Source organism: Miniopterus natalensis, chromosome 8 (genome assembly GCF_054644295.1).
Source record: "Miniopterus natalensis isolate mMinNat1 chromosome 8, mMinNat1.hap1, whole genome shotgun sequence".
Classification (NCBI taxonomy): Eukaryota; Metazoa; Chordata; class Mammalia; order Chiroptera; family Miniopteridae; genus Miniopterus; species Miniopterus natalensis.
In genome coordinates, this window is record NC_142088.1 from 22,224,865 (window position 1) to 22,252,673 (window position 27,809).

At 39.0% G+C, this 27,809-nt stretch overlaps 1 protein-coding gene and 1 non-coding gene across 3 annotated transcripts in view; both read right to left on the minus strand.

Moving 5' to 3' along the window:
- The window catches only part of BMPR2 (bone morphogenetic protein receptor type 2), a 110,230-nt gene extending 90,747 nt beyond the window's left edge, over window positions 1–19,483 (minus strand). For both annotated transcript variants that reach the window (XM_016208863.2, XM_016208862.2), the window contains exon 1: window positions 18,265–19,483. In XM_016208863.2, coding sequence (XP_016064349.2) covers window positions 18,265–18,340 — 76 coding nt within the window. In that variant the 5' untranslated portion in view covers window positions 18,341–19,483. The remainder of the gene's footprint in view (window positions 1–18,264) is intronic.
- A 4,956-nt stretch (window positions 19,484–24,439) lies between these two features.
- On the minus strand, window positions 24,440–24,546 carry LOC148092571 (U6 spliceosomal RNA). The gene has a single exon (XR_015714964.1). It is a non-coding gene; the product is annotated as a U6 spliceosomal RNA (small nuclear RNA).
- Between the last annotated feature and the right edge of the window lie 3,263 nt (window positions 24,547–27,809).

Here is a 27,809-nt window from a genome sequence, read left to right on the forward strand (position 1 = left end):
GTGTCACTCGTGGATGTGGTAGGGTTGTAATCCAGCATGGTTGAAGCTGTCCACCATGTGCACTGTCTCTGGGGCCTCCCGGGAGGTACAAAGTTAGCCTCTTCCTATACCTTGTCCAGGGCCATCCAGCATCATCTACAGAATAAACCATAGATGGCTGCTACTTGTGCTGGGCTTGGAGGTATCCAGGAGGGGCCAAGCTATGGACCAATGCAGGCTGCCACTAGTGCCAGGCCTGGGGCACTTATAGAGAGGTATGGGCATGCTGAGGCCAGCTGCTACTCGTTTGAGAGATTTTAGGAAAGTCCTAAGCATAAGGCTAGAGGCCACTTGCATAGAAAAGCCACTGAATGTGGCTTGGATGAGCTTGCAAGTGGGGAGGGGCAAGGTCTCTGGGAATAGCCCAGGTAGGATGAAAGGTGTGAGTCAGGTTGTTGGAGATTCAAATATGGCTCCTGCCTGCCAGCTCTGTACAGGGAAGGCTCACCAAAGGAGCAATGGCCTCTGCCAGCTCTTCTGTCTGGGAGAAAGCTGTCCCTCCAGCTCTCATCCTAACTCCAGGCAAGTTAGTTCCTCCGTGAATGTCCCAGGTTCCTTTCAAGCTGCTGCCCAGTGCTGGTGCTCAGAGGGAGTGCGTCTGAGTAAGTCCCTGCACTGACCTTTTAAGAGGAGCTGCCTAGCCCGGCCAGGCGAGGCTCAGCGGTTGAGCATCGACCTAGGATCCAGGAGATCGAGGTTCGATTCCTGGTCAGGGCACATGCCCTGGTTGGGGCTCGATCCCCAATGACTCGCTCATCATTGGTGTTTCTATCTCTCTCTCCCTCTGCTGCCCTCTCTCTGAAATCAATAAAGATATATTTAAAAATAATTAAAAAAAAGAGGAGCTGCCTAGGACTCCCTCAGCCTCTGCGTCCCTCAGCCATAATCCCCAATGGGATTTACATGTTCAAAGTAGCAAGGATCAGTAAAACTGAATTTCTCATAAACCTAAGTAAATGGGTAGCAATGATTACTAGAGAAGAGCTGGATAAATGGAAAAAGTTGGTGCTAAAGACTAAACTGAATTTACAGATCAACATTTTTCATGACATTTCATCAAGCTAACGCTTTGGTTTAGCCAAAGGAAAAAAATAATTAAATATCCCAGAAAAATTATCTCTCATAAAAAACTTTGTTTTCAGCAAGTAATATGAATAATTTCATCTCTTGATATCATTTGGCTGTTTTTAACTTTGTCTTTCTCATCACCACAATATGGCCCTTTGTGTAGTAAAACTATAAAAAGTTACTCTTCACACTAGACTGGCCCCTAGGGATTCTAATCACTAACAACAGATGGAAACATTAAACACTTATCCTCAACTAAATATGTCATCATCACTCTTCTGATTTAGCTGATGCTCCTTCCCAAAACTGAAGCTTTGACTCTTCAGTGAAAATTTTTATTATCCATAAACATTTGAATACTACACACAAAACCTAAAACATATGTTGTGATTTACAGCAAAATAAGAAATCATAACTAAGGCATAGTTCAGTCTGGGCAACTAACACTGAATGATTAAAATGTCAGTAAGATTTTCAGATGCCTCAAATATTCCAAGTATTTTATACCTTCAGGCTAACACTGTATTACATTAATGCACTGTATTCCTGAGCAGGCTTTTATTCCTGGTATCCCTTTTACTCAGTTTACTCATCTGCAAAATAAAGAAAAATAATAGAACTAATCAGTCTTTTTAGAGGTTAATGAGATAACAAAGTAAATATGTAAGGCACTTACTCATATACAGGGTGGGGAAAAAGTAGGTTTATTGTTGTTTGGATGGAAAATAATACAATAATTAATAAATAGTAATACAAGAATAAAGTTTCACATACAACTATAAAATTACTTTTGCCCCACCCTATATTAAAGGCTCAAGAAATGTTCATGTGTCACCCTAGCCAGTTTGGCTCAGTGGTTAGAGCGTTGGCCCAAGGACTGAAGGGTCCTGGGTTCAATTCCAGTCAAGGGCACATACCTCAGTTGCAGGCTCAATCCTGGGCCCCAGTCAGGGCACATTCAGGAAGCAACCAATCAATGTGTCTCTCTCAAATCAATGTTTCTCTCTCTATCTCTCTCTCTCTCCATCCTTCCCCTACCTCCCTCCCTTCTACTCTCTCTAAAAAAAAAAGTTTGTCTCCTCTTTTATCTCCCAATATGTAGATTTACTCACCAATTGTAGTCACTATCAAATTATATAGAATAAAGTATCTCAAATCTAACCTATTCTAAACATTTAATTTTCTGAATTTTTAATTCTTGTAAAGTTAAAAGCACAATAAAAGTTAAGACAGAAATCAGCAGATGTGGTCAAAGTAGTAGGGGCCACTGCCAAGATGCTACAATATACTCCCTGTGCCTTAGAGAAGAACCTGGACCCAGACAGTTCCATGTCCCAACAGGACTGCCCAGGACATGACAAACTAAAAAGGCAAGGCTATCCTCAGAGGTTTCAAATTCACTTACAGATGTTGTATATGAAAACTGAACCCACAAAAAATGGGTGGGAGGCTGGGGCATGAAGAATAACAGATTCTATAAGCTCAGAAAACTCTTCATTTATAATACTGTTACTACTTTTTCATAGCTACATTTTTTGAAATATAGTAATTTCTCCTCTTTAAAAAAAAAAGTAGTAGGGGACAGCTTGTGTAGGATATTCTTAATGCTTATGACTTATTCTGAGATGGGGAAAGACTGGAGAGTTTTAAGCAGAGAAATGTCATGATCTGACCTATGTTTGAAAAGGGTGACCCAGAATACATATTGAAAAGCAACTGTAGCCCTGGCCAGGTGGCTCAGTAGGTTAGAGCATCATCCGATACAACAAAAGGTTGCAGGTTTGATTCACGGTCAGGGCACATACCTAGGCTGCAAGTTCAATCTCCAGTTGGGGTATGTATAGGAGGCAACAAATTTAAGTTTCTCTCTCACATCGATATTTCCCTCGCTTGCTCCCTTCTCTCCCTTCCTCCATCTCTAAAAATCAATGGGCACATATCCTCAGGTGAGGATTAAAGAAAGAGAAAAAAGAAGAGCAACTGTAATAAAGCAAAGATTTTAGAGAAAAAAGAGAAAAATAACAAATGACAGGGAGATGGTGGATTTTAGATTAGGTGGTAAGGAGGCAGACTCTAAATATATTTTGAAGGTGGAGCCAAAAGTTTTTGCTATCAGATTCCAAGTGAATGTGAAAAAAGAAGAGGGGAGGAGAAGGAAGGAAAGGGTGAAGATTTAAATATATATATGTATTCTAAAACATTAATTTTAATACATGAAAAATTTCTTTAAAGAATTTCCAGCAAGAGCCCTGCCCAGTGTGGCTCAGTTGGTTGGGAGTCAACCCAGGCACTGAAAGGTTGCTAGTTCGATTCCTGGTCAGGGCATATGCTGGGGTTGTGGCATTGATGCCTGGTGGGGGACATGCAGGAGGCAACAGATGGATGTTCCACTCTCATGCATGGATGTTTTTCTTGCTCTCCCTCTCCCTTCCTCTCTCTAAAAATCAATAAAAAAAAGTCTTTAAAAAAAAACAAAATGATTTCCTGCAAAAAAGTTAACATATCCAAATAAGTACTAATAAAGCTTCTTCTGCTATCATTTACCTCTTTGTAACAAACCATTTTAAATGTACCTAGAACTTTTACTTGCTTGGCCTCAATATAAATATATAAAGTTTACTGTATCTTTCATTTGCTATATTTTCACATATAACCACAGCTGACTGAAATGTAAATATCCTACTCATTTTTCATGGATATTTTCCTTCTCATATACCAAATATTCAACACCCCAAATGAACTTACTTACAACTAAAATGTAAACTAATATGGAAGATTATGTCAAAGACAGTTCTTATCATGATGAATTTCTTTAAGTGCTTACTAATGCAGAAAAGTGTTGAACATGTAAATACAAAGTATTGAAATTATATCAGAAAAGACTCACTGTGATTCTTCACCTTATGTGATGCAAACTGCTTGGAAGGAAGGGAGGGAGGGAGGCAGGAAGGCAGGAAGGACCCTTAAAAATTAGCACTACAGAAATTATATAGTCATCACAAAGATCCAGAAACTCTGAGAAGTATCTCAAAAACAGGAAATCTCTTCAAAAAACTCTACACATTACCTTTCAACTAATTTATATGTTCCCACATACTATAACAAAGGAGATTTATTTTTCCTACTTTTACATAGGTCACATCTGCATTCTCAGAAGTGTAATTCATTGTGTTGGTATAGTGTTAAATATGAAAGGATGCTAAATTATCACATCTTTCAAGAAAGATGCTGAATAATCACACCTTTACCTCACATCTTTCAAGATAATATTATTTCTCACTGATAAAGATTATGAAATCACTTGGCAACACCCTATAATTCTTTAATGAAATTCCTTCTGGAACCACTAGATGTATCGCTCAAAGAACACCCTGTATGTTTTAATCTAAGATAAACATAAAAACACAAGAGAAAAGAGCAACACCCAAACTATCAGTAAACTAGTTTTAAAAATAACTTTACACGCCCACCTGGGCGTGGCTCAGCGGTTTAGCATCAACCTAGGATCCAGGAGATCAGGGTTCCATTCCCAGTCAGGGCACATGCCCAGGTTGTGGGCTTGATCCCCAGATGGGGGTGTGCAGGAGGCAGCCGATCAATGACTCTATCATCATTGATGTTTCTCTCTCTCTCTCCCCCTCTCCCTTCCTCTCTCTGAAGTCAATAAAGATATATTAAAAAAAAAAAAAAATGACTTTACAAAAGCAAGGCTGGGCACAAGAAAAAATAATGTAATTATCAAAATTTAAAGGTTAGCAAATTTCATTTTTAGCTACTGCTGTCTGGTCAAAAATGCTCTACAAAACAATATATTAAGATAAGGATTCAACGACAGAATTATTTCTTAGATGCCTTAAAACTTTTTCCAATTAGAGGAAAAAGTGAAGATTGCCTAATCCTGTCAACTAATACAATTGTGAAACACGAAATCAAAACATAGAAAGCAAATTCATGGTTTATTAAACAGGGATTACCACTTGCCAAATCATATCTAAACCATATGAAGGGCACAACATAAATTCCTAAAATATTCCTAATAATTTACTTAGGACTGATATGTTGATAAAAATTATTTTACTTCATGTGAGCCATAGCAAAAATTATTTTCAGTCCGGCTGGTGTGGCTCAGTGATTGAGCACTGACCCATGAATCAGGAGGTCACGGTTCAATCCCCAGTCACGGCACATGCATGTGCCCGGGTTGCAGGCTCAATCCCCAGTAGGTGATGTGCAGGAGACAGCCAATCAATGACTCTCTCATCATTGATGTTTCTATTTCTCTTTCCCTGTCCCTTCCTCTCTCTGAGATCAATAAAAAACATGTTTTTAAAAAAACAAATAAAAAAATTATTATTAGTTTATCTCACTGAGGAAGAAATAAAACTAACAAAATTTTAAGTTATCCTTGTAGGTTTAGTCATAAGTTAAAGCATAATAGCAATCAAAATCCTCTTCATCAACATATGTATCTAAAGTAAAATGTAAGTAATCAGTTAGTCTATCAGCTTTTCGGAATGGGAATAGTTAAATCAATAAAAATAACTATGTTAATAGTAACAAATTTAAATGCCAAAAGAATATCAAAAGTAAATTCTTCCAACATTTTCCTTAACAATTAACACAAGGAATAGAGTCCACCAAATTATTAAAAATACTATGCTAACAAAGAATAAATACCTGGAAATAAACTTAACCAAGGAAGTGAAACACTCTTACACTAAAAATTACACAATGCTGAAAGAAATTAAAGAGGACCTGAATAAATAGGACTATGTTCATGGATAGGAAGACTTAATATTAACTGCCCTGGCCAGTGTGGCTCAGTTGGTTGAGCATCCTTTGGTGCACCAAAAGGTCGCCAGTTCAATTCCCGGTCAGAGCACACACCCAAGTTGAGGGTTCAGTCCCCAGCAGAGGTATGTGCGGCAGGCAATGGATCAATGTTTCTTGCATAGATGTTTTTCTCTCTCTTTGTCACCCTCTTTCTCACTCCCTCTCTCTAAAATCAATAAAAACATATTTAAAAGAAAATATGCCAGTACTACCCAAAGTAATTATAGATTCAAACAATCCCCATCAAAATTCCAACTCTTTTTTTTTTTTTAGAAAAGGAAAAGATAATCTTCAAATTCATATGGAATTGCAAGGGGTCCTAAATAAACAAAATAATATAGATTAAAAGAGAACAAAGCTGGAGGACTCGCACTTCCCAATTTTAAAAATTACTGCAAAGCTATAATACTCAAAAGAGTGTTGAGTATTGCACAAGGATAGACTTATATACCAATGGAAGAGGATTGAGAGTCCAGAAATAAATCTATACATATGTGGCCAACTAATTATTGACAAGAGTGCCAATTCCATTCAATGGGGAAAGAATTGTCTAATCTCTTCAACCAATGGTGCTGGCTCAACTGGATTTCCACATGCAAAAGATCCAAGAATATTGGATCCCTACCTCACACCATGTACAAAACTTAACTCAAAATGAATTAGTGACCTGAGCATAAGTGCTAAAACCATAAAATTCTTAAGAGAAAAAAAATAAAGATAAATTTTCAATGGCCTAAAATCTGATAATGGAGTCTTAGATATGACACCAAAAGCATGCATATTAATGACCAAAAAAAATAGATAAATTGGACTTCATCAAAATTAAAAGCTTTTTTCAAAAATATATATATATCTTTATTGATTTCAGAGAGAGGACAGGAGGAGAGAGAGAGATACAAACATCAATGATGAGAGAGTCATTGATCGAGCCCGCAACCCAGGCATGTGCCCTGACTGGGAATCGAACCCCGATCGCCTGGATCCTAGGTCGAGGCTCAACCGCTGAGCCACAGCCGGCCAGGCCAAAATTAAAAGCTTTTGAAGAGACATCAGCATCACGGTGAAGTGAGAAGACCTCTTTACATCTCCCCTTAAACCTACAACCAGTTACATATTTATAACCCAACAAAGGTTCCTCTGCTCAACAAACTAAAACACCTGAGAGATTTACACATCAGTATATCTGAAGATGTGTATAATGGAATATGTAGGGGAGACAAGCAGGAGAAAAGCAAGGACAGTGCCTCCCACAGACACAATTTGCTAGCTGCCGTGGCTGAGTCCATGGCCCTGGCTAACAGAAGGAGTTGGGGTGTAGCCACCACACTATGGCCCAGCAGGAGATATGAGGGGCAGAAGTAGCATCGGTGTTCAAGAATCGAGGCAAGCAAGATAGTACCACAGACATGGAAGCATGAAACAGACTGACAGATCTCAGAGGGAAGGTAGGAAGGAGGGCAGGAAGGGATTGACCGAAGAACTTACAAGCATATATGCACAGCCCTTGGACACAGACAATAGACAAGCGAAGAACTGGGGAGTGGTGGGAGATGGGGGGAGTGGAGTAAAGGGGAGAAAATAAGGGACATCTGTAATATTCTTAAAAATAAAATAATTTTTTTTAATTCCAGGCAAGGACATCACAAAAAAAGAAAATTACAGGCCAGTATCTCTGATGAACACACATGCAAAAATCCTCAACAAAATACTAGCAAATCAAATACAACAACAACTTAAAAGGATAATACACCATGATCAAGAAGGATTCATTCCAAGAATGCAAGGATGATTCAACGTCCACAAATCAAAGTGATACACCACATTAGCAAAATGAAGGATAAAATCATATAGTGATCTCAAGAGATGCAGACAAAACATGTGACAAAATATAACATCCACTTATGATTTAAAAACTCAATAAAATGGGTAAAGAAGGAAAGTGCATTAACATAATAAAGACTATATATGACAAACACACAGCTAAGATCACTCAATGGTGAAAAACTGAAAGCTTTTCCTCTAAGATCAGAAACAAGACAAGGATGTCCACTATTACCACTTCCATTCAACAAAGTACTAGAAGTTCTACCAAGGCAACAAATCAGAAAGGAAGTAAAACTGTCGCTTTCTGCATATAACATATTATATACAGAAAATCCTAAAGACTCCACCACAAAACTGCTAGAACAAATTAATAAATTCAGTAAAGCTGCAGGAGACTAAAACCACATGATTTCACTCATACGTAAAATATAAAAAACAAACAAATAAAACAAAACAGAAACAAACTCATAGACACAGACATCAGAATAGTGGTTACCAGAGAGGAAAGGGGTGGGAAAGGACAAAGTGGATAAAGAGGTACAATGTATGGTAGCAGAAGGAAACTAGGCTTTCAGTGGTAAGCATACAACAGAGTACACAGATATCAAATTATGCTGTAAACCTGAAATTTATATAATGTTATTAACCAATACTAACTCAATTTAATTTTTTTTTTAACTTTTTTATATCAAAAGGATATTATTAAGACAGAAGGGAGGGAAAAAACCCTCAAAAATAGGACTGCCTGGCTGGTGTGGCAAAGAGGTTGAGTATCAACCCAAGAACCAAGAGGTCACTAAATCGATTCCTGGCCAGGGCACATGCCTGGGTTGCGGGTTTGATCCCCAGCAGGGAGCCTGCAGGAGGCAGCCAATCGAAGTTTCTCTGTCATCAATGTTTCTATTGCTCTATCCCTCTCCCTTCCTCTCTCTCTAAAATCAATAAAAACATAAAAAAAAGAATAGGACAAAACACTGGGTTTCTTAGTCCATTCAGGCTGCCCTAACAAAATACCAGAAACTGAGTGGCTATAAACAATAAAGATTTATTTCTCACAGTTCTGGAGGCTGGAAGTCCAAGATCATGGTTCCACTAAATTCAGTAACCCATTTCCTAGATGGCCATCTTTTTGCTATAACCTCTCATGGCAGAAGGAGGGAGGAATAGCTCTGAAGTCTTTCATAAAGTGCACTAACCCTAATCATGAAGGATACACCCTCATGACCTAATCACTTCCCAAAGCTCACCATCTAATACCATCATCTTGGAGGCTATGATTTCATCATAATGAATTTTTGAGGGGACACAAACATTCAGTCCATAGCATTTGGAAACCATCTACCTGAGGAGTCAATATTCGGAATATGAATATAAAAAGGACTCCTACCACTCAAAAACAAAAAGACAACCCAATTTTAAAATGGACAAATGTTGTTTAAGGGTACAAACTTGAAACCAGTAGATAAATAAGTCCTGGAGATATAATATACAGAATGGTGATTATAGACAACAATACTGTATTATAAACTTCAAAACCTCTAAGAAACTAGGTCTTAATTGTTCCCACTACAAAAGTGAAATAATTTAGTGACATAATAGAGATGTTAGTTAACTCAACCATATTGTAATATATAAATGTATCAAATCAACAATATTGTACACCTTATACAATATTATGTCAATTATATATCTAAGAAAGGAAAAAATGGACAAAGAACTTGAAAAAACATTTCTCCAAAGAAGATATGCAAATGTCAATTAAACACATGAAAAGACGCTCAATATCATTTATCATAAGGGAATGCAAACCACAATGAGATGTCGCTTCACACCCATTAGGATGGCTATAATAATTTTTAAAAAATAATAGAGAGTCCAGCCGGGCGTGGCTCAGTGGTTGAGCATAGGCCAATGATCCAAGAGATCGCGGTTTGATTCCGGGTCAGCGCACATGCTCGGGTTGAGGGCTTGATCCCCAGTCGGGGGTGTGCAGGAGGCAGCTGATAAATGACTCTCATCATTGATGTTTCTATCTCTCTCTCCCCCTCTCCCTTCCTCTCTCTGAAATCAATAAAGATTTTTTTTTTTAATTAAATTAAAAATAAAAATAATACAGAAAACAATGAGTGTTGGCGACAATATGGAGAAATTGGAACCCTTGTACATTGCTGGTAGGAATGTAAAATGGTGCAGCCACTACAGGAAACAATTTGATAGTTCCTCAAAAACTTAAAACATAGAAATGCCATACGATCCAGCAATATACTCCGAGGCATATACCCATTGGAATTGAAAGCAGAGACTGGAACAGATACTTGTACACCAATGTTCATTGCCACTTTGTTTACAATAGGCACAAGGTGGGAACAACTCAAGTATCCATCAACTGATGAATGGCTAAACAAAATATTTATATATACAATAGAATATTATTCAGTTTTAAAAGCAATTAAATTCTGACACATCCTACAACATGGATAATCCCTGAAAATACTGTACTGGGCAAAATAAGTCAATAATAGAAAGACAAATAGTGTATGATTCCACTTACATGAAATACCTAGAGTAGGCAAATTCTAGAGACAGAAAGTAGATTAGAGGTTACCAGGGGCTGGGAGTTAAGAGTTGTTGCTTAATGGTTAGAGTTTCTGTTTGGTGTGATGAAAATGTTTTGGTGAGGTTGCACTACATTATGAATATAATTAATGTCACTGACCTGTACACTTGAAAATGTTTAAATGGCAAATTTTATATTATATATATTTTACTATAGTTTTAAAGTTAATAATGTAATATGCCAAAACCACTAAGCCAAAACTATTAAATTGTATATACTTTTAAAATGGTGAATTTATGTATGTAATTATATCTTAATAAAGCTGTTTTAAAAGTTTACTAAACCTAAGGTTAAATGGGATTAATTATATATCACTAATTTTTAGAATGTAGGATAAACTGGGTCAAAGGCTGAAGTGAAACTGACTTTGGCATTATTATAAAATTAAAATGAAAGACAACATTGTAAAGAAGTCTAAACTAAACTTCTATTTAAGGCCTACCCTAAGGTCCTTTCCAACTCTAAAATTCTAGGATTCCAGCTATTTTAAAAGCACCCTTTATATTTAGTTATAAAGTAATTATTCTTATATTTTCACTAAAGCATATCCCTAAACAGCCTTTATTTACAACATTTTTGTGGTCCTAATTCAACATAAATAATCAAGATGTAAAATGTGTTTGTAAAAATTAAGTTACATTTCTTTCAAAGCATTGCTTTTACAATTTCAGAATGAACCACAGTTTTCCCCAGCCTAAGCTAAATTCAAAGTGCTATATACTCAGTAATAACAAAATATATCATTTAAAAAGTGCTTCTCATTTTCTATTAACCAAGTATACCACTGGCTTTTCTCATAACATAAGCAAACGGGCTATAAGTTATAAGCATCATACTGGCTTACTCCCTTACTTAACAAAAGAGGTGATTTGCCCAAAGTAAACAGCTAATGGTAGCACTAGCAAGAAATTCAAATCTTTCTAGCTTCCAATTCTGGTTGCCTGTTTGACTTAGTAATCTACTTTTAAGGATAATTAAAGCCTAGGAGATGAATAGCAACAAGAGAAAACCAACAAGGAGGAGGAGTAGCACCAAGAGAAACGACAATCCAAGGAGATTTAAAACAAAGCAAGGCCAAAAACACTTAGGGAGAAGAGAGGATGGGGAAAATATAAAACCAGGAAAATGAAAAGTCACTAAAGTCAGAAGAGGAGAGTTTCAAGAAAGGGGTGACCAAAACTGTCACATTCAGTAGGAAAGTCAGAGAGCAGTATTAAAAAGTGACTGAATTTGGCAATTAGGAAATCACTGCTGACCTAATAATATGCATGCATCACATGAGGGGGGCGATTAGGAGTTGAGAATAAGGAAGTCAAGAAGTGTTCAATACTCTTTCACAAAGGCTGGCAGAGAAGAAAGATGTAAAAGAGGAATGAAAATCAGTTATAAGATGCAGAGGAACAGTCTCTTTTCCTGTGTTGCAGAATACCTACAGGAATTTCTCATCCTGAAAAGTAGGCAGAGAGAAGAAATAATACAATACCAAGAGTTTGCAACATACCTACCTTTGCTTCAAATAGCAAGATATCTAATTATCTTTTATGAAGTGATATAGGCTATGCCATGAGATAGTAGGGGGAGGAGGTGCAGCACTTCTTACTTTTCTTTGTATCCACCAACATTTAAAAAAGAACTTTGCACGAAGGAAGCACTAGTAAATATTCGTTGTCTGGACATTTTAATTCTCTTTCCACATGTTATCTATCCTATTAATTTCCCCTTACCCTTCTAGCTGCTCCCATGGTGCATATTGGGATAGAAAACGGGTCTGGTGAAACACTATATTAAATTCAATTAAGAGCAAGCAATAAATGTTGTGTCCTAATAGTTCTGATAAGGCAGAGTATTCTAAAATATTCATGTCATTTACTTACAGGTTTATTTCTAAGGTCACATAGACTATACATAAATTTGTATGTATTCTTGTAATCCAGTAGTCTTAGCTGTCACATCCATCTCACAGACAACAAAAAAAGTTTAAGAAAAACAAAACAAAACCAAGTCTATAGTTCTCAAAATTCTACCAATGTCATCTTCATTGCTTGTGGAAGGGAGTCAAAGACTAGATCATTTAACTAAAAAGGGGAAATAGTTTGATAATATGAGAATCTCTTCAACAGTTATAAGTGGTATGCAAGATGGTCAAAACTCATGAATTCCTAAATATCACAGCACTCATATTTATTTTTTTTCCAGCAGACATCAATCAAATCAGAACAATCCTTCTTTGGTGGAAATTTAATATACGCATTTTATCTATCTGTAAGGCTCTGTGTAATATTAATTGGTAACTAACACCAAAACGATGTTGTCTAATTTAGGTTAACACTAATTCTTTCATCAACAATTCTCATCCAAAAGTAAAACCAAATTTACTAAAAATAGAAACTTGTTTCTACTACCAAGTAATTTTTCTTTTTGGCAGAAGAAAAAGTAAAATAAAATGGCCCAAATAAAAGTACAAGCTAAATGAACATACAATACTGGGTGAGCAAAGTACTTTTCATTTAAATAACATGTTGCCTTTAAGACCAAGAATAGGCAAGGAAAAAAATTTATGCAAATTTTAAGAAAGAAAAAGGTTTTAGGTAATTACCTAAAGCATAAAATAAAAAATGCTTGGTACAAATGTTGACTGAATAAAAGACCCAGAATAGTTTATAATTAGCACAAAAAGTAAAAAATAAAGTATAACCTGACAGAATCTTAGATCCAACTATTCTTAAACTTTATAGAGTATATAAGTTTTACCTGGGGAATGTTTGTTTAAAATGCAGATTCTAGCCCTAGTCGGTTTTGCTTAGTGGTTAGAGCGTTGGCCTGAGGACTGAAGAGTCCTGGGTTAGATTCCGGCCAAGGGTACATCCCTCGGTTACAGGCTCGATCCCCGGTCCTAGTAGGGGCATGTGCGGAAGGCAAGCAATCAATGTGTCTCTCTCACACTGATGTTTCTCTCTTTCTCTCTCTCTCTCCTTTCCACTCTTTCTAAAAAGCAACGGTAAAAAAATATCCTTGGGTAAGAATTAAAAAAAAATTAAAATAAAAAAATAAAATGCAGATTCTAAAACTCACTGTCCATATATTCAGATTAAATGGGTCTGGGGTGATGCCCAGGAATCTACATTTCAAACATAATCTAGTCCAATCCCATATTACAATTGAAAAAACTATATTAAGTAACCTATTTGCCTAGAATCACACAGAATCCAGGTCTCACTAAGTCAAGACAGTGGTCTTCCTATTACACCGCTTAAGCTACACTATAGTTGAAGGAACAAAGAAAGAATAAATTACTATTACATTATTTGAATAAATGAGCAATCTTAAGAGTACTTCCTGGCTCCAATTCCTTTTTATTATTCATTCATTTAGTATTTCTTAAGCATCTATGTGCATAGCAAGATGGTAGATTACAAAACAATCTAAGATACGAACACTGTCCTTTAGAAGCAATTATCAGTTGGGAGGACAAGGCAAATACATAAATATTCAACAGCAAGGCAATACATGAGTAAATGCCAAAATAAGTGGTTTGGCCAATTATAAAATTAACCCATTTACACTGACTTCACTCTGTACATATAGTGCTTAGAATTTATCCATTACAGAAAAATACAACTGCTTCTCTTTCACTGATAAGAAAGTTCACCTTTAATAAAGGAAAGCTGTTGTCCTTGAGTGAAATAACTCTCTCTCCACATTTCATACAAACACCAACACTAATATCACTACCAGCACAACACCCCACATGCCAGGATAGCTTTTGTAGAGACCAAAGTTGATCTAATTTTTATGCAAAGGCCTAATTAGGAGTTTGACTCTTCAAATGATAAAGAGAAGCTCCCCGCCTGGACTATCTTCCTGATCATATGAGGTGGTAGATTAAAGGTCCCATTTCTTCAGTCCCCCACAATGGTATTACACATCCATATTATACCACGGCCTCATTCTAGGCAAAGTGTCCTTTGCTACCCCTTGTCTTTGGGCTTGACGGAGATGTTATAGGACCAGAATCTGGAAATGGCTGGTGGGATTGGGCTTAACCTCTTCTTGTATTTCTGCCATTGCCATGAGACAAGTTTCCCCAGAGAGATGTTACCCTTCCCTCCAGTCTGGGCCCCAGGATGAGACAAGTGAAGCAGAACAAATGCTTATTGTTGTATGCCACTGTGATTTTGTGGCTGCCAATTATTATTCAGCAAAAGCTGACTGAATCACAATATTTATAAATCCAAACAAGACTAACTAATTATATAAAGCAGTGGTTCTCAAACCTACCTGTGTGAGAATCTTTTGGGGTTTAAGTTTTAAATATATATCTAGGTCCCAGAGAGATCCATTCAGTACCTCTAGACTGTGGGGTCAGGAATATGCATTTTATCAAGAAGCAATGGTGATCCTGTTGCAGTGCCCACATCTTGAGAAACACTAAAATAAAGATTACTAAATTTCGAATTCCTCAACAATATTCATTAACTTCTCAAGAACACTAAATAGGTTAATCTTGTTTGAGAGTGTGTGTGTTCATAAAGAGACACTGTATATGTAAACTGAAATCTAATCAAGTGAATTATTTCAAATGCAGGAAGAATCAGCTGACATTGACCAAACAGAATCAGCTGACATTGATGCTAATTCAGCCATGGGCACATCTGAGCCAGTCAAGGAGGAGGAGGATTATGATGGGATGCAGGACCGAATTCCTTAAGAGTGTCCTGGAGACCCTTCCAGGTGTGGATCCCAACAATGAAGCCGCTCAAAATGCCATGGGCTCCCTGGCCTCCCCAGGTGACCAAGGATGGTGTGGAAGTCAGGAGTCTCCCCAAAATGTGCCACCCTGGCATACCGGTTATTTTGATCTGAAACAATTAAAGCACAACAAACTCAAAAAGAGTTTGTCACCTCCCCCTTACCTGCCTAAAGAGATTCAGAGAGAAAAATCTGCTTCAGGAAGGGAACCTTAGCATTTTCACTGTAGCTCTTATGAATTGCTACCCTCCTTAGTTCAAAATGGCATATCTATATCTCATTTTGCCTGTCTTCAGAATTTTCACGTCTATGTGAATCCCCGTGCACACATAATTAAAATGTGATTTTCTCCTGTTAACCTGCTGTAAGTCATGTGAATTATTCAACCAGCAGGAAGAACTAACGGGGTAAAGGGAAAGCTTCCTAAACCCTGACAACGACAAGGACAGGAAGAAGGGCAGGAACTAAAACTGGAAGTCAAGGGTAGTTAGGCCTGCTCAGGGGGCTGCACTGGATGGGGTGGGATACAATGTTAAATATGGTATCTATAACCACTGCCACCTCAATAAAGCTTAATTTTTTATTTTTTCAAGGAAAAAAAATTATTTTACAGAAGCTGGCTCTTAAATAAGTATGGCATTGTACTGTATCTTTTTATTAAATAAATATTTAACTTATAAACCAAACAAGCACATCATATTTTCATAAATTCTAATGTTTTATGTACCCATTGTTCCTAGAATTAAAGAATCCAAGAACTAGATTGAGTGAGAAAGAGGGATTCAAAATAAATACTAAAGGATTTAACCATGACCCCCAAAGGTGGATGGGATATCAGTGTGTCTTCCAGAGTTTTTTCCTTTTAGCTGCACTATTTGCACCTGTCTGGTTACATCACTGCATCTATGTATCCTCAAATTTACACAGGCCCGCTTTAGTCACCTTGCACTTAATTTAGTCACCCTGCATTTAATGAAGCGGCACTAGCCACTCCAATATTAAGCAAGGCAAACTTTTATACATTTAGAACCATGACATTTGCACAATCGGTGCAGTACAAAAGCTCATGTCAAGTGTCCCTACTTCTTTGCAAAGGTTGATCTGGTAAAGGCACTACTCTCTCTCATGAGTGAGAAGTTAATGTTGTAGGCAAGAGTGCAGGCTATAATCCAGGCTCCACAATTTACTGACTGGGTGGTGAGTTATTTAAATTATCTGTACTCCACTCATCCTCTCTGTAAAAAGAGCATAATTAAACCTGCAGTATAGAATTGAGGATGAAATGAGAAAATACATGTCAAGCTATCAGGATAGTTGCTGGTGCATAGCAAACACTCAATAAATACTAGTTGCTATTATTATTATTATAATATTATTATTATAGCTCTGAAACCCACTTCACAAATGTGGGCATCTGCTGCTATGTAATACTAAAAAAAAAGAAGACTAAACCACTTAAGCAGTGATTCTTTTAATCCATCCCTTTTATGAGACATTATTCTAATATTTTACTTAACAAATAGAAATTAAGTTTATTTTTAAATCAACATTCTTTCTCTTACTTTTATCAGTTCTGATCACAAAATAAGCCTGTCAACCATAAATGAGAATCTAGATGCTAAAAAAGGTCAAAAATAACAAAGAACACTGAAAAGTCTGTGCTCTGAGATTTCTGCTCTTAGAATGACTGCTTAAGCTTAAGGCCTTTTACTCTCTACATATTTTACAGCAACCACGTGACATGCCTAGAGAATTTAAATAGCTAACACAACATAAAGAAATCTAGTAAAAAATCATTCCTTTTTAATCGCAAAAGGAATTGTATTGATTAAGAACATTAAAATATAAGTTTCCAAATATATTCAATTCAGAAGTTCCAATTATTTTAACACAAGTATATAGATGTGTCAGAAACATAATAGACATTAATCAAAAATATCAATAGCACAAAAGGAAACTTCAAATTTTCTTTCAATATTTTCCCAATGCAGATTTTTTAAGTGGAAATAAACAAGCAACCTCTAACATGGCGATGAGAAATTTACTGAATATGAAAAGTACACTTATAAAAATAAAAAAGTAATTGAAAAACTGTCATGTCGTCCTTGATCCATTTTTAAGACATAGTCTGGCCATCTTAAATCAAATGTAAGAATTATATGTACAATTCACTCCTGAATTTTTCTAAAAAACCTAAAGATTGCGTGAAAAATAATTGCAAAAGTAACATGAGGCTTTTTTTAAGGTGTCTGAGAACTAAAGAGAAAATATACTAAGGAAAAGATGACTACCATTTCTCTTTAAGCTTCAGTAAAATGACAAAGAACTTTCAGGACTCAAATCTCCTAGAAGTCTGATGTGGGGTCAAAGTTGTCTCAATGACAGGACAGCTAATAAATGCCAGATGACTAAATGTAAAGAGATCAAAAACACTTTTAAACCTAATAGTAATTCCAAAAGCATATAAAATGTCAGTGTCCAGACTGAAAGACGTAAATATAATTACTAAAATACTTTGGAATAAAATAACACTAATGATGATAATAATTAACAGTATTACACAATGTATTAAGAATCTCACAGTTTGGGTTCCCTCAACATTTTATTCAATTCATTCAGTAACATTTTTGAATAATGAAAGGAACATGGATTCCCAAAGAGTGATCTAAACCTAAAAATAAGGTTCAAATGTGTGTTCTACAGTTGATGTCCTTTTTACTGTAAGCCAAATCCGCTTCTTTATATTAAAAAAAAAAAAAAAACTACACTTCTGTTTCCAAAGATCTCATAACAGACACTATCCACTGGTGATTAAAATATTATTTTTAATCCTTGCATTACCTCAGAGCTAAAAATGTCAAGAAACCACACCCAATATGTCTTTTCCCCCTCCCCCCGTGGGAGGTGTGAGGAGGTGGGAAATATGGGAGTGGGGATTCAAAACTACACAAAAACATAAAAGGTTATTCCCCTGCAAGGATCGGGAAAGGAGCGCAGGTACACTGCGGTCGCGGTTCCCTTTACACTGATCCCGGGACGCATCGAAGGGCGAGCGCAGGCCTCGGCCTCTGCGGGCTCCCTCCCTCGCCACCCGAAGGAGATGTGGCCCGGACGCTCCAGTCGGGGCTACTCACCGGCCGCAGCGCTGACCAGCAGGACGGTCCATAGTAGCGAGGGCACCCGCGAGGGCCGCTGCAGCGAGGAAGTCATCCCTGGGTCAGCCAAGAAGCAGGAGAGCAAAGGAATATGGAAAGTAAACACGGGCGAAGAAACAGGGCCGGGAGGCTTGCCTTCTTTTTCGTCTGACTTACCCGGCCCGTATTACAATGCAGTTTGAAAGGACAAATGGCAGATGAGAGGACCTAGCTGCAGAGCTTTCATTCCGCTGCAGGAATTCCCTTTATTTCTCTCCCTCGCGGCTGGGGACGTTCATTCGCCTAGGACCGGGTGCCTCGACCCCACAAACTGAAGGCATGTCCGTGGGGAGAAGCAGGGAGACAAGAAAGAAGCAAGCCCCGCAGTTATTTCCCTCGTAGTTTCACGATATCAAAAAAAAATCCAGGTCTGGGAGAAAACATATCCAGGGTGCAGAGGGTTGGAGAGCGGGGATTCGATGGGGGAGCCGAGGATGGGAACTAGTTTCCGACTGCCGGGAAAGGCGAAGCCCGGGGGCCGGCGGCGGCGGCGGCGCCCTGCGGCCCGAGACGCATCGCCCGTGGCTCCGGGACGGCAGGATTCCCTTTTAAGTTTCACTTCGGTGCTTCCTTCACTCCGATTTCAAGAACAACAAATCCTCTTTCTCAAATGGATCGTAAAAGGTGTCCGTCTCCATGGACAAACCCACACGCCTTCGCGGAACAATCCTGTGAGGGTCTGGCCAGCTCTAGCGGGAGGGCTGAGGGACAGTGGGAAGCGGGGGAGGGGAGGGGTAGGCAGGCCGGGCCCCCTACTCCCCGAGACAGCAGGCGGAGGGGAGGTGCCGGGAGGCTGCCCTTCTAGTCCTCCCGGGTGCGCTCCTCTCTCTTTTTTTATTGCTGCCGCTCTAGCTTGCTTGAGGTAAATTCCATCATGAAAGCCTCGTCTTCGCCCGTCAATGGCTCCCGTAAGCGAATCACAACCCCCCGAGGCAGCCGCCGCCGCCGCCTCGTTATTCCACAGCTCTGGGCTCCAGGCGGAGCTCGGGCGTCGGGGCCGAGGGCGGGGGGCGGCGGAAGAGCGGATGTAGATGGCTGGGGAGGGGCGGTGGACAGCCAGGCGGCGAGACACACAGCACCCCTCCGGGAAGCACTTCCAGTGGCTCCGAGCAGACGAGACACAAAAGGGGGAGTCGCCGCAGCTGCCAGTCTGCGGCGCTCCCGGTCACCAGAGTCGCCCCGCCTCTGCCACCGCCACCGCCGCCGCCGCCGCCTCCGCCTCCGCCTCCGCCTCCTCCTCCTCCTCAGTCTCCGGCTCTTCCCGACCTTGTCGGTCTCAGGCCTGTGGTGCAGCGCCGGAGGCAGCGGCAGTGGGGGCGGTGCGAGGAGGACCGCACTGCGCCTGCGCGCTCGCGGCCCCGCCCGGCCCCGCCCCTCGCTCCGGGGCTTGCTGAGGCGGACTCGGCGGCGCGCCGCGGCGCGTCTCTCTCGAACCGGCGAGGGCCGGGTGGGGCCGGCAGCTGGTGCTATGCGCAGAAATGGCTTTTCTGCTTCATACACACGTACCTTCCATCGGCGCACGCTTGCAGTGTGCGTGCGTGCGTGCGTGTGTGTGTGTGTGTGATTGAGAGGGCGGCCACATTTTTTTGTCCAGCGTTTGGCAAACTCCCGAGCTGGGTGATTTAGCCCCTGGCTGGCGTCGCGCTGTCCTCCGGGGACCGTGGTGGAGCCGTGAGGGGCAGAGCTGCCCCCATTGTTTCTCGGTGCCTCCGCGTAGCCTTAAGAATCCAAACGGTCACGCCTTTCCCAGAGCCGGAGACCTTGGCCCTCTCGGCCTCCCCTCACTGACTCAAACAAAAGCCGGAACTGGAAAGACCACCCCTAAACTGATGTTTTGATAATGTGGCTCTTATCGGCGTCCTGCTTTCCTCCAGCACCATTCCCGTGCCCTTCTTAGTTGACAGGAACACTGAACCCTTGAGAGGATGCGAGGCCGGAAAGAAAACTCTTCCTTTTAAAATTCTATGTGTACACTGTCCTAATGTTTATGTGCATATCGGTGCAGCGAGGTTTCCACTTCGAGGGCGGGCCTTTACTCACAAAGGCTGGGGGCTTTAGGACGTGGGAAAGGAGCGCTGCGGGAAGGGGGTGCTGCCTCGGGCTAGCGTGGGGTCGAGTCTTCGCACCCCAGGGAATCAGAAGGTCCTGTTGGAAGCTTCCTGAAATCTGGAAAGGATCGGCGTAGTAGGGTTTTTTTTAACTGCAAAACCCCAAGCAACCAGGACACGGGACGAGATTCCGCCCCGACCTCGCCCTGCAGCCCTCACACACCCCGGTGGGAACAGGCCGACTTGGGGGGGAGGCTGGGGGAGAAGGGAGAGGGCGACGCGTGGCGCCATGACGGGAAGCCTGGGTTGAGTTCTCCGCTGCGAGGCGGAGAACTTGCGTGGGAGGGCGATCTTGGAGGTGAAGTCTGGCCTTGCCTTCTGAGCAGAAGGGTCATTCTGAAAGCTGGTTTTGCTGGTCTTTCATTCTGGCGAAGGGCAGTTCCACAGATACACACACAGATAACGCTACTCTCTGCCAGAACATTCAAGTTCCCTTTTATCTCCATCTAAATTTGATGTAAATAAATCTCCACATTCCTTAAACGAGTTGTTGTTATCATACTAAATATCTTCTGTAATTAGGGGTTGTGTAATACCAGCCCAGGATTCTTAGACTCTATTTTTATACAGTATACCCTTCAGGCAGAGAGAAATAGTTCTATAAAGTAAAATCCCTTTTTTAAAAATTAGAAGGAGCATATGCTTTGATGCATTGGTTCTATTACTATGTTTTGTTTTGCCCAAGAGGCCTAAAGTAAGAAACTGGTCTTGTTTTACCATTTGACTTTGAAGAAATCAGATCTAGCACTCAGAGAAATCGGATTTTAAGTGTGTTAAGGTACAGAAAGTTTATTAATTGATAATTTACTGTTTTTCATTCTGAAATTGGGATCAAGTACTTGATTATTCTATTTTTATATGCATAAAAATTGTCCTAAGAAACAAGTACCCTTACACAAATTGTAAATATGTGATAAATTATATAGAAAAGAAGAAAGGGTCCTAGAAAATTCACACGAAAAAGACATGCCACTGCCTTGGTGGAAATAACTAGTAGACAACCAGATAGACAACCCTCTTCCACTTCCGTTGCTCCATTGGGACATGGCCGTTAACTCACTATAAGAAAGAACATGAGAGAAGAACCAGAACTTGGCCATCAGTCTGTCCCCTAAGACAAGACAGTTCACTCTGGTGAAAACAGAGGACTGGCAGGGCAGGCAAGGTTTGGTATCTGTACTAGTTAGGGTAAGCTAGGTTTTAACAAACATCTCAGCAACTTATTGCAACAAAGGTTTATGTGCCCTGGTTGACACCAGTCATCCGGTAGCCTATTACAGTGCGGTTCACTGGGGAACAGACCCTAAAACTCTTAGATTTTCATGCAGGAGGTTATTGGGTAGTGGTCTCAAGAACAATCTCTCTGGAGACAGAGGGTCACAAGATCGGGCAGAGGGAGAAGATGAAGTGCAACACGGTTGTAAATGACACTTGAACCAGTTCTGAAGAGAGCACTGAGGGATGGACCTTCAGTATTGTCCTAAATTGAAGCACGGGGCCAGCTCTTTATACCCTCACATCAGCCAGTCATTGGACAGGGCTGCACCTAGGGAAGGGAGATAACCTTGGGACAGAGCTTTCTGTAGCCAAGAACAACCTCAGAGAGGTGGTCAGCCATCAACATTTCCAGCAGTTGGGAGAGGTTGTGTGCTTCGGTCCTAAAGGATAAATCTGGGTAGCTCAGCACAATATTTACAACCTGGACTCTTCTCATAGTAGTCATTGAAGTCCCCAGACTGATGGAAGCTTCAAAGAGATACATGCTTTCAAGATTGCTACTGTAGGGATCATGAAATTTAATTGCTAGTGCTGCAGTGTCTTGGTATGTCTGAAGAATGCATGAAAAGGAGGCCAATATATTGGAGCACAGGAGATTAAATTAGAGAGGTAAGCATGTGCCACATCATGCAAAGCTAGCAAGGCCATAATAAAGGTGTGGATCATTTTCTTATTTGCTCAGTTCCAGTCCCTTCCCTTTTCTTCTCTTCTTTTTTCAGGGAATGACTCCTACAAACTAAATTTCCAACATTCCCACTTGCTTCCAGTTAGGTTTAGCCAATGAGAGGCAAAAGATTAAGTAAATCCAAGCTTCCAAAAATGGACTGGAGGCTCCTGCTCATTCATTCCTTTGCTTGGCAAATATTTATTGTTCACTGTGCTCCAGGCTCTGTACTAGGCTACTTTGGATACAAGGAGCCAAACAGTCAAAGGCTCTGCTCTCACAGAGTTCTGTGATACCAAAGAATTTACAGTTCCTCAAACACACATGCCTTTGTGCCTTTGAACTTTCTGTTTTGCCTGCTAAGAATGCCCTTTCCCCCTCTAATTGCCTCATTAATTCTTTTTTAACCATTCAACACCCAGCTCAGATCATACTACCTCTGAAATGATTCCCTTGACCCTAAACAGAATTATTACCTCTTTGCATTATTTTTATTTTCTTTTAAAATTTATAGTATTTTTAAAATATATATTTTTATTAATTTCAGAGAGAGAAAGGGAGAAGGAGAGAGAGAAACATCAATGATGAGAGAGTCATTAATCAGCTGCCTCTTGCATGTCCCCTACTGGGGATCGAGCCACAACCCGGGCATGTGCCCTAACTGGGAATCGAACTGAGACCTCCTGGTTCATAAGTCAATGCTCAACGACCGAACCAGGCTAGCCGGGCTATTAATCAACTCTTGATTGTCAGAATTACAATGCCAATTACTTTCAAATCTGTTCTAAAAGTGTTACCCACTCATTTACTCAACTGATATTTATTAAGCATCTATTATATGCCAATAAGCGAATAAAACACAAAGATCTCTGACTTCTTGGAACTTCATTCTAGCAGAGGGAAGCAGACGATAAAAACAAAACAAAAAAAATAAGTAAAGTATCTAGTATGTAGAAGGTGCCAAGTATTATGGAAAAGGAAAAGGAAGACAGGTTAAGAGTAATTGAAATATTGGGGTAGGGAGACCATTCAGGTAAGACGATTCGATAGCCAGGGTCTTTCTTCTTTTTTAGAGGAAGAGAGAGAGATAGAAACATCAATCTGTTGCCTCCCACATAAGCCCTGACCAGGGATCAAACCTGAAACCTGACCAGGAATCAAACCTGCCACCCTTTGGTGCACAGGATTACACTCCAACCAAGTGAGCCACACGTACCAGGGTGGGATGTCTTGTTGTAAAAGTAAAATTTGAGTAAAGGTGTGAAGACACTGGCCTCTTTGGAAGAACTAAAAAGCTGGCGTGCCCTGGCCTTTTTTTTTTTAACCAAACAGCATTCATAGAGTATCTCTTATGTCATTAAATCATCTAAATCTCTTCCATTTGTGATTAAAGGAAACAATTACATGTAGTGGGGAAAAATATTAAACCAGAAAACCAAATTTTTTGGAACACCTCTGCTACTGATTTTGCGACTTTGAGCAAATCATTTCACTTCTCTAGGACTCAATTTCTCATCTGTAAATAAGTTTGGACTAGCTATTCCTGTTTCCTTTCAGCTTTAAAACTCTTATTTATTGACATCACTGACTTCCCTATATTAGGAAAATTACCCATAATGACAGGTTTAATTTTTACCCTAAAGAACACAAGTTGAAAACAGAAATATTTGGGGAAAAGCCTTTCTACAGCATATTACTTTATATTAGTGGAAATGTAGTGATTCTTTGTTTAAAATTATTTCATGAAATAGTTGGAGCTATTTGTATAATTTTGAGTTCTGAGTCATACAATTTTATAGAAAAGAAAAAATTGGTTTTTACATTTTCTTCCTAGTGTTGACACCCACTGTTGTTCAGAACAAAAATGTAGAAGATATTTTTCCACTTATATCCTAATATGTGATCAAAATATACAGTTTGCCCTTTATGACCCCCAAAAAGGTCTGAATCACACCTTACAACTTATTCAGAAATACTGTGACTTATGAAAGTTACTAATCAATCAATAAGCATTTATTGAATCCCCTCTAGGTGTATGACTTTGTATAAATGCTATATCAATATTATTTTTTTTAAACTCATCACAAACTTGTGTGTCATCCTTACTCAGGGACCACACTAATTTTCTCTGTATCATTCCAGTTTTAGTATATGTGCTGCCAAAACGAGCACTCAGTTTTTAAAAGCTATGTATTTTGCCTGGCTGGCGTGGCCCAGCAGTTGAACATTGACCTATGATCCAGGAGATCATGACTCGATTCCCCATCAGGGCACATGCTCCGGTTGTGTGCTCGATCCCCGATGGGGGCATGCAGGAGGCAGTCGATCAATGACTCTCTCTCATCGTTGATGCTTCTATATCTCTCTCCCTTTCCCTTCCTCTCTCTGAAATAAATAAAAATATATAAAAATATATAAAAATAAAAAATAATAAAAGCTATGTATTTCAATATGATGAGTGTAATGTAGTTGCCTAATATTGAAGTAATAAAAGCATAAGATATTTCTAATTATTTCACGTACAATTATGCAATCTGTGAAAATCTTATTTCCCCAGAAAGATTTATGATATTAAAAAGCAGTGACTAAGTCATATGCTCTTATACCCAGAAAATGGTCAACAAATAGTCACTGGAGTAAAAAGCCAGATAACTGACACAAAACAAGGCAAAAATATTTGATTCTGCAAAGGCTTATTTTTATCTTGAGGATTAGAAAAAAATTATAATGAGTAGTTTTTCTTACTGCACATTCTACAAATGTTTGAAACTTTTTCTAATTATTAAGCATGTCAATATTATTCTCACTTAGTTACTGAGTCTGTTGCACAAACATTGAAATGCACAGAAGTTAGAAAACAAGACTATCTTATGGCCTTGCATTCTAGCTTTTCTGGCTTTTGATAAATATTTATCTGGCCTCAGAAAATGACCTCCAAATAACTACACTAGACTATCTGCTTGCGGAAATTACACAAATAATTTCAAGAGCAACTGAAACTACTGTAATACCCATCCTCACAACCTTCACCCTGTGTAAGATAAGTACATATTCATTCTTCTTAGAGGCTTCTGAAATACAGAAATATCTACATCAAAACTTACTTCTTAACCTAGAATTTCCCTAGTTCCCTAGAAATTCCCTAGAATTTTCCCTAGGGAAATTCTAATTATCTAATTTGTTAGATATTTAGAGCTAAAATGTGATGTTTTTCAACATAAAACTAATCATGCTTAAAATTTGAAACTCCTCCACTAAAATATATTCCTTTTCCCTTCAACTAAAACGCCAGTTTTAAACCCCTATTGCAATAGGAAATTGAATTATACAACAAATTTAGGATAAAATCTTTGTCTAAATTTGGTCTCAAAGGTGTTCAAAAAAACAAGACCACCCACTCTTTTTATGGAAAGATATCCAAGTTGCACTTATAAAAATAATAATTTGAAAGAAAGCTGATCATGAGCAGCTCATCTCAGAACACATTCCTATTTCATTGGCATGAAGCTGACAGTATCTCTGGCATCTTTAATATTCTTTTGCTTCAGAACCATCATTGCCTTCTACTGGCTAACTCATTTCTCCATGGGGGATTCTCTTCCAGTATATAGTGATCATATTAATCAAATTTTTCAGATATATATCTGCTATTATCCAGAAATCAGCTTTACAAATTTATTCTTCTTAAAGCACAGAATTAAAATGTGGAACTCTCAGACTTACCGGGTTTTTTTTTTCCCCCTTTTTCAAATATTACAGAATAATCTTTCCATACACCAAAAATAAATGCCTTCAGGGAAAGGCACCAAACACAAACTATTACTGGAATGGTTTCACAGCTAAGAGTTACTCATGCACATTCTGCTTGCCAAGTTTTATGTGGGACATCTGTCAGAAATCTTATTTGCTATTGTCTCTCTTTCCTACATCTCCCTCTAAGGATTTTTTTTTTCTTGGCCACAAAACTTCAGTAATAGAAAAAATCGGGCAGTGAGGAAAATCTGGTGGTGTGATTAGCTCCAGTAACAATTTCTAGTTAAAAGGCTAATGATCAGTATCGCATAACCAGTTGTCCACACCTCACCTATCTCTAACTAAGGATAATACTCCTATAGGGAGAAGACTAACTCCTTAGCTTATGAACAAAGGTCTTCACAATCTTTCCAGCCTGTCTACCCTTTTTATACCCTAGAATCCAGATATACTGAGCCTCTTGCAGTTTGCTAAACATACCAGGCCCTTCCCCAAATTTCACCTTCTTTCTAATTAAAAAAAATTGGAGAGGAAGCTCTATTATTTTCTATAGATTTTTCCCTTCATCTTCAGTGCCTTTCCCTGCATCTTCTCCAGGCAGTCTCCTATTCTTTTTTCAAAACCCAGCCCCCTTTTTTTTAGCCCTCTTATGAATGGTACAGTGTCTCTAAATTGTGGTGGCCACTATTAAAATCTGGATTCCTAGATGGCCTAGTCAGCCTAGATGTAGCAGCATGGTGTTGAATGTTCTCAACTGGTTTTAAAAGTTGTTTCAACTGCGCCATCACAAAAACTCAGTTGAGGCAACATAAATTAATAAAAGATTAATTGTTAAGAGTATGGTCTCTGAAGTTAACTCACCTCGACTACAATATCAGCTCTGCCACTTTCTATTTGTGTGACCTTGGGTATGTTAACTAACCTGTCAATGCCTTAAGGTCCTTATACCAAAAACAGGGTAACAATATTAATTTACTCATGGGGTTTTGATAAAGCTTAAATTAGTTTACTTGTATAAAACATTCAGAAGAGTGACTAGTACATAGAGATTACTTGATAGATGTTAGTCATGATTATCAATGCTTCTTAACTTGGAATATATAGAGGGACTAAATGAAATCTTTGAAATAGTATACAATATTTTGGAGTATGTGTATACTGCATTTTCTGGAGAGTTCTTACTTTATCACATTCTCAATGAAATTGCATAGCTGCAAATGTTAAGAACCATTGTCTTTCAATTAAATTGTTCAGATTTTAAAGCAATTAGAATTGTTTACAAATTCACATAATTTTAAAAGTGTCCCTACTGTATATAATTATAAATATATTATTATTTTTAGAGTATTTTTGATACACTAACAGTTATCTTGATGTAGTAATGGGGTGCTCTCTGTGTTTCCACCTGTTATTGGTATAAGTGGAGTTTTTGGGGTACCAGGGGGATAAGAATTTCCTGAGGCCCCCATGGGAGGATGAGGTGTTGTGGAAAGCTTTGTGATGATGTAAAACTAGGGGAGGGTTCCCCTCCAAGGTCCCATCTTCCTCCATCTAGCCATGGAAAAAGTCCAATCTTGTCTTCAGCAGAGCTAGAACTAAAGTGACTGCCCAGAGTTTCCACTCCATATTAAAGCACAGTCCAGTTCAGCATCTGGCTAGGTTAGCTTGTGTTTGCAGCTGCA